Here is a 10,790-nt window from a genome sequence, read left to right as displayed (position 1 = left end):
CCCAGGTGCCCCTGTATGTTTTACAAAAGAGCACACCTTTGACCTATGACAGGATCTTGCTGTGGTTTCATGGTTCCCCGACATTTTCAAAAGTGTTTTGGTGTTATATGTGCACTGTTTATGATTTGCCAGTATGCAATACATTACAAATTGTAATGCCACTTCGTTGGCCATTGAGGAATAATTGCTACCTGAGTTTCCCAACATTCTCAAACTTACTGGTTCAGCATGTACATCAGTGCTTCCCCCCACTCATCAACTGAATCTATCCCACCTGAGACTGCTTTCTGTCCTGTAGCACACAAATATCAACAAAATAGCCACTGAATTGNTCCTGAAACAAACACCCAGTGGTCATTCCAACAAGTGCCCTCCTTAATGCCCATCACTCATTTAGCCCATCCCCCCCATCTCCCTTCCAGCAAACCTCAGACTGTTCTCTGTATTTAAGAGTCTTATGGTTTATCTCCCTGTTTGTATATTATTTTTCCTTCCCTTCCTTTATGTTCATCTGTTTTGTATCTTAAATCCCAAATATGAGTGAAATCATATGATATTTGTCTTTCTCTGACTTATTTTGCTCAGCATAATACATTGTAGTTCCATCTATGTTGTTGCAAATGGCAAGATTTCGTTCTTTTTGATCGCTGAGTAATATTCCATTTTTTATATTCCACATCTTCTTTATCCATTCATCCATCAATGGACATTTGGGCTCTTTCCATACTTTGGCTATTGTCAATAGTCTGCAACATCATTTTTAAATGATTACTTATTCTCTCACATGGATTGGCCACAATTAATTTAAGCATTTTCTTATTACTGATATTTTGGTTGATATAGTTTTTACTATTATATATAGAAAACTGTAATAATTTTATGCACAGACTCATGGTTAGTTTATAAGAATAAATTGTTTAAAATAATATCGCATTGCTGAAGCAAAGTGTATGCATTTAGTCAAGTCTCCTGTTACATATCAACAGGTTGTACTTCAGAAATTTTTCTAGAACCTTCTACTTCTGCTAGCAATAGTCAGGGATGTGTATCTCCTTGCAACTTTAACAACAGCAGGGATTATCTTTTTTCCACCACTGTCAGTTTATAAGCAGAAAGTTGTATCGGTTTTTGTTTCATTGTATATTTATTTGAACATTAATGAAATTGAATTTGCATATATTTGTTTGTGTTTGCATATTTCTTTTTTGAATTGCCTGTTCAGATCCTCTATTTGTTTTTCTAATGGTGGGTTTATTTTTGATGGATTATATAAAATTTCACCTTCTATTTAATTTGCTTATTTTATTTTTGACCCACAGATCTTCTAAATTTTTATTCTGTCCAAACATCAATCTTTTTTTACGGATTCTGGCTCATTTGCTTGCATATCATCTGTACTCTTGGTCTAAACAACGTTCATCTTCCCTATCTGGTAGTTTTCTTCCTCTTTTTAAAATATTTGAATCTTAAATCCGTCATAAATAATTTTTTAATTTTTTTGATGTTTTATTTATTTCTGAGAGAGAGAGAGACAGCATGAGCAAGGGAGGGTCAGAGAGAGAGGGAGTCACAGACTCTGAAACAGGCTCCAGGCTCTGAGCTGGCAGTCAGCACAGAGCCTGACATGGGGCTCGAACCCACGAACCGTGAGATCATGACCTGAGCCGAAGTCGGCCGCTTAACCGACTGAGCCACCCAGGTGCCCCTTTCATAAATAAATTTTGATATGTCATGTGTTAGGGAGTTTATTTTTTAAACAATTAGCTCATTGCCCTGAGTCCATATTAGGAAATTGATCCTCTCAAATTGATTTGAAATAGTAACAATAGTTTGTATCCATTGAATGTACACTCTCTGCCTGGACTGTTCTAAGTCCTTTTACAAAATAGTTCCTTTGAGCCTTACCACAACCTGAGAAGTAGATACATGTATTTTCAGATCCATTCTGCAGATAATAAAACTGATGCACATAATAGAAGCAATATAACCAGTGATTAAGACAAGAGACCCTGGAGCCAACTTGTGTTTAAATTCCCATTCTGACACGTGCTGGATGTGTGAGGACTTTGGGCAAGTTACTCAACCTCTCTGTGCCTCAATTTTCTCATCCATAGAGCAGGTAGAGGAGCCCCCTTTTAGAGGACCATTGTGAAATAAGTTAAGAAATGTAAACTGCATAAATTAATGCCTGACCCGAAGCTATGGAACAATCAGCTATTGTTAGCGGTTCTTTCCGTCCTAGTGTGCTGGGCCTCTGGTGCTCTACGGATACCATTTTGATTTATGGTACAACAAAGGATCTGTTTTATAACATATGATTATTTGTGATATATTTTAACATCTTGTGATGCAAATTTTGTTCTGTTGTGGCAATCTTCTTTTTTTTTGAATTCTCTTGTCTTTCCACCTGTTTATTCTTCTAGAGATTTTGACAGGAATTGCATAGAAATCCCACATTACTTCAAAGCCAATTAACACTAAAATATTGGGTTTTCCATCTAGGCACATATGCTCAAAGATTAACAGTTTTCTTCAAATAGTTCCTACTTGTTGTTTCTTAGGTTTATTCACTGCTGTGTTATTTATTATTCTCCCATTCATTTTGGTGGTTGTTTGAGGGAAGGGCACTTTCTTTTTAAAACTTTTTACATTTATTTATTTTTGAGAAAGAGAGAGCGTGAGAGAGCGAGAGCAGGGGAGGGGCAGAGAGAGAGAATCCCAAGCAGATTCTGCACTATCAGTACAGAGCCTGGCCAACTCACAAACCGTGAGATCACCACCTGAGCCAAAACCAAGAGTCTGATGCTTAAGTGACTGAGCCACCCAGGCGCCTCAGGAAAGGTACTTTCTAACTAACATTGATAAAAAACAGAAAGCCCTAAATCCAAAGCATGAAGTATGTACTTACCTTAATCATCTTACTTTACCTTAAAATATTCTAAGGGGCATTTATTCATCAACCTTTGGATATAAGGCCGAGGGCTGTGAGTTTGTATCACCTGAAATCAAAGCCTTTTCTTCTCAGGAGGTATTAATTCCAGTTTTAGCTTTTGTAACAATGGACTGAACATTTAGACCCATGGCAAATATGAATATTAACTTACTGAAACTTGTATCATTTTCCCTACCAGTCTTTTATTGTGGTCTGGCTCATACCCTATCACACAAAAATTTTTAGCAACCTGTAATTATCAAGTATTTCTTAAGCATTCAATTGTTAATTTTCATAAGTTACAGCCACATACCATCCTACCAGATGTTGTAATACTTCATAAAATTACATAATTACAAAATGAATACAGATAATACCAGTTGGTTTGGGGGACATCCGACCGACTTCCAGGCATACAAGTTAATGTGTGGGTGTAGGAATGTTCAGATATAGAAGAATCGTTACAGGTCTCTTGTGTTCAGTATATCACGGGCATCATTTAGTACATTGAATAGAGGGAATGAGGAGCATTGGTTAATCTGACACAATAGTTCCGTGATGATTAGTTGAGACCCTCTGCTACAGGTCATTTGGAAGTAGCCAATCTAATGACTATCTTTTTGGTCCTAATTTTTCAATTGGTTCTGTTGTGTTTTAAGTTAGTGAAATCCCTTGCATCCTTTTTCTTCCCCTTACATTGGCTAGATCACAAAATGTAATGCTAAACCAGAGTAATACTAGCCTTTCTATATCTATGCGTGTTCACTTAGTGGATTTGTTTATTATGTAAATAGGAGACTCCGGCTTTAATAGAACATAAACTCCATTTAAACTTGTTTTCAGAAATTAAACATCTACTTTTCTTAGTTAAGCCATTTTATCTTATATGCCTGTTCACATTTTCCTTTGTTTCAGCCTTTTGTTCTCCACACTGTATTTACTCTTTTAACTAGATCCTTCGAGTGGATATGCTGTGATTTATTCTACATATGATCATTATAGAAATATGTGTTTGAATAGGTATGTCTCTGATTAGTCACATCCAAATGAAATATCTCTCCTTCCTTATACAGATTGAAGATATTATTTCATTATTATTTTATTTCTCCCATCCTTCCCTATCAGTTTCCCAATGATATAATTTGTGGTTTTAAATGTGAGGAATTATTGGAGTGCCTGGGTGGCTCTGTTGATTAAGCATCCAACTTCGACTCAGGTAATGATCTCGCCGTTTGTGAATTAGAGCCCCATGTCTCAAATCTGAATAGGCTGCTTCAGATTCTGTCTCTCTCTCTGCCCCTCCTTTGCTCATGCTCTCTCTCTCTCTCTCAAAAATAAACATAAAAAACTTTTTAACTGTGAGGAATTATTTTAATTTTTGCATTTTATACTATGTATGTTTTCAAGCATTATTCAGGGAATTTTTTCTTTGAATAATATTTGCATTAACCGTTTAGTATTAAATACATATTTCACTATTTGATTTTTCAAATCCAGTTTTTCCATTACAACTTCCCCAGTCCTGGATTATGTATTCTGATTAATCACCCAGCAACACAGAGTCTTTTTTGAGGAATTATTTTAATTGTATTTAGAACGACATACTTCCTAAGCCCTTGCAAATCTAAGAGAGTCTGTCTGCTGCTTTTGAACATAAATCACTAAAGCCTGGGTACAGAATTCTTTCACTGAAATTTGTTTTTCTTAAAACTGTAGACATTACTTTATTGTCTCTTGGGTTTTTATATTAAAAATAAAATTGTAGTAGCTGAAGGTGCCTAATTTATAGGTACTTTTCCCTTCCTAGATGCTTTTAAAGCTCTTTTCTTACTTGCCTGTGTGTTCTAATGTCTATTTCAATTCCACTACTGCATTTTTGGTTTCCTTATTGTGTTTTCTTCTCTCCAGAAGCTCCACCTTCATTTTTCCTTACTGCCTGCAGCCCCCTCCTATGTGAATCTGTCCTAGCCCTAAAGTTTAGGTTCCTACCTGGAAATTTAGAAAACATATTTAAATGAGAGGAAATATATTAAAAATGTATCTCTGAAAGCACTGGAATAAATGGTGTTTGCCCAGTTTTATATGAGCCAAAATAATTGGATGAAAAGTGAACTCAAGAATAAATTATAGCTCAGCCATAAAATAATAGAAAGAATAACAATGCTACATGGGACAGCAGGAATACACTTTCCGGACACAATACAGTGCCGCCTCTCTCATCACGCATATGAAGTGAAACAAAAACTAATCCACAGTGACCAAAGTTGAAAGAGGGGTTTACCTCTGTGAGGTAGAAAGTCAGGAGGCAGGAAAGACGGGTGCAGGCTCCCAGAATTGTTTGTTTTGTCCATTTGTTTTGTCCATCTTGAGAGTGGTTATACTAGTGTATTCACGGTGTAAAACAAAATCTGTACACTTAGGATTTGTGAATGTGTCTGGATGTTGCATTACACTAAGAATGTGTACCAAAGAGGCCCCTGGGTGGTTCCGACAGCTGAGCATCAGACTCTTGATTTTGGCTCAGGTCATGATCCCAGGCTGGTGATTTGGGGCCACCATCAGGTTCCATGTTGAGCATGCAACCTTCTTAAGTAATTCTCTTTCTCCCTCTGCTCATCTCTACCCTCACTCGTGCTCTCTCTCTAAAATAAAAAAAAAAGGAGAATATTCACCAAAAAAGTGAACAACACATCCATTCGTCTAATTTAAAAATATCTACAACCACACAACTGTTTAAATTCAGACAAAGATTTAGCCCTTGTCAATTAGATGTAAAAAACAAAAACAAACAAACAACAACAAAAAAAAAACCGGTGTTAACAAAAAGGCATTTTGCCGAAGAACACCTATATGTCTTTGGCACCAGAAACTCTATAGATGAAAATCTATTGCATTTTTGAAGATTCCTTGGAAAAAATAAACCACACCCTCTAGTGTGAATTCACCCCAAGCACTGAAACTGGAAACTGGATACTAAATGGTAGATCAAAAATCAAAGTTAAAATGTCTGCTCTTCTTCCGGCAACAAAGCAACTCAGCAAAGGAAGATTTAGCTCCTTCTGTTCTTCTTTTTCAGGAGCCATGTTGGCTAGGGGCGCAGTCCTCAACCAGTCCGGCCCCACTGAGTTCGTGTTCCGAGTGTTCACCACCGTCCCCGGATTCCAGGCCCTCCTCTTCCTCCTCTTCCTCCTCCTCTACTTGATGATCCTTGGTGGCAACATGGCCATCATCTGGGTGGTGTGCACACACAGCTCGCTGCGCACCCCAATGTACTTCTTCCTGTGCAACCTGTCTTTCCTGGAAATCTGCTACACCACAGTGGTGGTGCCTCTGATGCTTTCCAACATTTGGGGGGCCCGGAGGCCCATTCCACTGGCTGGCTGTGGGGCCCAAATGTTCTTTTTCGTCACCCTTGGAAGCACTGACTGCTTTCTCTTGGCAGTCATGGCATATGATCGCTATGTGGCCATCTGCCACCCACTGCACTACACCCTCATCATGACCCAGAAGCTGTGCGTCCAGATGGTGGTGTGCGCCGTGGGCCTGGCCCTCCTCCTCTCCCTGCAGCTCACCTCCTTGATCTTCACGCTGCCCTTCTGCGGCCACCTGCGGGAAATCAACCACTTCCTGTGCGACGTGCCTCCCGTCCTGCGGCTGGCCTGCGCGGACACCCGCGTGCACCAGGCCGTGCTCTATGTGGTGGGCATCCTCGTGCTGACCATCCCCTTCCTGCTGATCTGTGTCTCCTACGTGTTCATCACCTCCGCCATCCTGCGCATCCGCTCTGCCGAGGGCCGCCGCCGGGCCTTCTCCACCTGCTCCTCGCACCTCACCGTGGTCTTGCTGCAGTATGGCTGTTGCAGCCTGGTCTACCTGCGTCCCCGGTCCAGCACCTCGGAGGACGAGGACCGCCAAATCGCCTTGGTCTACACCTTCGTCACCCCCTTACTCAACCCGCTGATTTACACCCTCAGGAACAAGGATGTCAAAGGTGCCCTGAGGAATGCCATGGCCAGTAAAGCAGCCTCGGACACCCGTTGAGGTTTAAGGGGCCTGGGGTGGGTGTCTGTCAGTTGCCATGACAATGAACCCTAAACTAGGAATATGAAATTCTCATACTTATCTCCCCCACACTTTGCAGTTGACATTTCTTTTTGCCTTATTTGCTCCGTGTCCACAGTCTGTACTCATTTTCTTGAAGGACCTGCATAAGATTTGAAAATGTGGACCAAAGTCTCAGTGCAGGAGCTCCAGTCTGCTGGCCCTACTTTAAAGGTTCAGAGCTCAGTCAGGACAATTGCTCCATCAGGACCCCCCTCAAGCATGCTGGGAGTAAAGGATCACACCTTTGGACGTCCAGCCTCCTGAGAAGGCGATGATACTCAGGTATCCTGCGAAATGTGCCTTCAGTTAGATGTGTTCACACAGACATAGATCTTAGTAAGTGAAATACATTGTATTGTTGTTTTAGATACAAATGAATGGCAAACAAGCTTGTCTAATGCATCAATTTCCTTCATTCCATACGTCCCAGTGGGTTGCCTACATTGCCCTTCATTATTTCCAGGAAGCGGGCAGGAATTAGCATCCATTGACTGAGAACGATGCCTGTACGAGCCCTCCAAGCCTTGTTGGCTTTCCTGCAGCTTTACTCTCCTTCCTCACCCCTTCCCGTGCCTTCTTAACGGCTGCTATTCGCAGACCCGCTCAGCAGGTGGCGCCACTCCCACGGCGGCACGTCCGGAAGCCTGATGGTGGTTCCATTCTCCTGCACCTGTTCCCTGACCACAGGCAAACCCTGGAGAATCGGCTTCCTCGGTGCTTTGCACAGCTGGCTTCCCGCTTCCCAGCCTTCCTGAGCAACAGTGAGGTAAAGAGGGATCCAAGGAGAGTTCTTAACGGAAATTACCGGTTCCAGAACAGCTGGGGAAGGACACAACCTGTCAGGGAAGAGACTGGAGGTACCCATTAAGCTGATTTCATCCAGCTAGTGACCCCAGGAGGAGAGTGTCAGCCAGAGGATACTAAAACCCATCAAAGGACTTGGTATAACATTTCTAAATACCAAAGGGCTAAGTTTACCAAAGGCCTGATAATGCTTCTTTTTACTGATTCAATAATTCTTGTTCTAAAATCATAATGTCAAATAAATGTTCCTTACATTAATAAAATGAAAAGGCATTAAAATCTCACTTCAGTGTTGGATACATGAATACAACACACTTAAAAATGCATTTAAGTCAGTATTTAATAACAAGGGGCAATGTTTATCATCAGAACAGTAAGCGATAAGAGCTAGATACAAACCTTGTATGGAGAATGGGAGACCAGTTTTGCAAAAACACATGTGCAGAATAATAGATAGATGTACACCAAAAAGTTGATGGTTCTCATCTGGGATTTGTAGAATTATGAGTAATTGTTTCTTCTTTATTAATTCATGCATTTTCCCAAGTTTTGTAAAATGAGCCTGTGTTACTCTTGTAAGCAGAAAAATGAACGTTTCTGTAAACTCCTCTCACGGCCCCATCCACCCTTCTTATTTTTCCTAAACTAGCATATTTTTTGTCTCAATTGCTTCTTCTCTTCAAAAAGACTACCTCCGATGCTTTTGTTTACACTGACTTCACATGGGGGTAAGGAAAAGGGCTACAAAGTGTTAATTATTCTGGGAACAGTCCCGGATTTCACAATGTATGAGAAATGCCTTTGCTTCCAGCCCAGTGCTGGAGGGAAGGAACAGAACTCCCTGGTTGGCAAGTTGCTTATCAATCTATGCAGGCCAAGCCACATCAGGACAGAATGAATCAATTACGTGTACGCACTGTGCAAGACATTGTCGGGAATGCAAACACCAGGAAAGTTTCCAAATACATTTCCATGCTTCCTTTCATTTTCATTTAAGGTCACAAATCATATAGAAAATTAAGTTGGAACCCAAAAAGAGGTGAACTCTTACTCTCTCCGGAAGAAGTCTCCAGAGCAATGATCAATCCTTTCAGCCGAATGACTGGGCTCCTGTAGTTACCTTCCTGTGCATATCTCAGCTGAATAAAATCTCCTCCTTTCTCTTTCTTTTTTTAAAAATTAAACAGGACATGACATGCAACACAACATGGGAATCACGTCCGTTCACTGAAATGACACTGCCTGTGAGTAACTTTGCCAGAAACATCATTGTGTCCTCTTAAACTCTTTATCACCAGTATGTTGGTCACACTGGATTTCTCCAACTCTTTTCTTCTGGTTCAACTGGTGCATGAAAGGAAGAGTTAGCCACAGTGCTGGGAATATTGTTTCCAGGTGTGGATCCCTTCCCAGCATTTCTCAAAAACAATTATTTATTTTTAAACTCAGGTTCTGAGAAAAGGTAATTTGAGAAATTAGGGAAATTGGAAAAGGCATCTTAACTCTCCTGCAAGAATTAAAGCACAATAAGCAACACAGAGAGGCAACTGGTTTAGAGAATCTACCCCTGTCGAGGGGGAAAGAAAGAGCAGGAAACATGACACATGGGTCAAAGGTTAAGTTTACATTTTTGGGACCAGGACAAGACCAGGGCAAGAAGCACTGGGTGAGAAACTGTCACGACAGATCAGTCAATCTTTGCTGGTAGCTATTTCCATGTGTGAGTTCATGGCCCTGTCTGCGGCTAACTGTGAGTCATTCTTGCAAATAAAATAAATATTCATAAGTTTATAGACCTAGGAAACTTTTTACCAATCCTGTGAGCCATGTTCTAATACATAACACAGTTTGGAAGCAAATACACCCTTCGATTGGCAGTTTTGACATGGGATTCTGCACAGAACTGTTGATATTAGTGGGAGATTGGAACGTGTCTTTACTCAGATACCACCCAGTAAGGCTCGTGGGCTTTTTCCAGCATTTGGGTATTCACCGCTGTCTACAGTACCTGGTATGTACTAGTACACCTACTATTTATAATTATCAAACAAATTTTAGATGCCTACAATAAGTAAAGAAGATAAAGAATGGTGAGAACATTTTTTACACGGCTTAATTTTGCGCATTCTTAAAAATTCCCAGGAATTCCCATTTCTCCTTCCCACACACATGTTAAAGACCAAGGAAACCATATAAGGAGTGTTTGTGCCTGTCTCTTTGTCCAGTCACAACTAACAAGTATAGATGGAGAGATGGCAAGATTAAAAAAAGAGGGAATAAGAGAGATTATGTAACAACATATCCTGGGCAGACGGTTCACTTTATGGATGTTAGACGGGTCAGAAACAACCTGCAATAGCACATCATCAAACGTCACAACGGGTATCTTCATAATAACGACCACATTCCTTTCCTCCCGCCCTCCCTCTCTCTCTCCGTCTCCCAGTAGCTGCTTTGAAAGCACATTATAAAACTATGGATTCTAAGGAAAAATAATCAGAAGCTGGAAATAGGATGGCAATTACTGCTTGAACCTCTCTTTGCCCGCCAGCTCTGACTTAAGACTTGTCCTAGTTACTCTTTTTTGGTTTCTATCCAGCTCTCATGAGAAGGAAAAGGTATGGTGTGCCTCATACATGGGCAAACGAGGCTACTCAACAGAGACGGGCCATAGTGTTGTGTAACCATCCAGAGACCACATCCTTGGCGATCTTTATAAAATTGTTTTAGAAAGGCACCTTGATGCCGTAATACAACAACTCCTTCAATGAATATTAATCATGGGTGTTCATTTACTCACTTTTAAACAAATATTTAGAGAGAATCTACTATTTGCCAAAGTCTCTGACTCCATGGGTCTAATGTTCATGAGGGGGAAAGAGATAATACATACAATATGCCCATGCTATGAAAATAAGGAGGAGAGTGGGGGGGGGGGCGGGGCAGGGAG

The 10,790-nt window shown here is 40.6% G+C and overlaps 1 protein-coding gene across 1 annotated transcript; it reads left to right on the top strand.

The window, feature by feature from the left end:
* Nucleotides 1-6,013: 6,013 nt before the first annotated feature.
* OR10Q1 (olfactory receptor family 10 subfamily Q member 1) lies at nucleotides 6,014-6,973 on the top strand. The gene has a single exon (XM_077748905.1). The coding sequence runs from the start codon at nucleotides 6,014-6,016 to the stop codon at nucleotides 6,971-6,973; it is 960 nt and encodes a 319-aa protein (XP_077605031.1).
* The last annotated feature ends 3,817 nt before the right edge of the window (nucleotides 6,974-10,790 follow it).

The sequence above is a fragment of the Crocuta crocuta genome, unplaced genomic scaffold (assembly GCF_008692635.1).
Source record: "Crocuta crocuta isolate KB4526 unplaced genomic scaffold, BGI_CrCroc_1.0 scaffold323, whole genome shotgun sequence".
NCBI lineage: Eukaryota > Metazoa > Chordata > Mammalia > Carnivora > Hyaenidae > Crocuta > Crocuta crocuta.
This window is presented reverse-complemented; position numbering and strand designations above follow the sequence as displayed.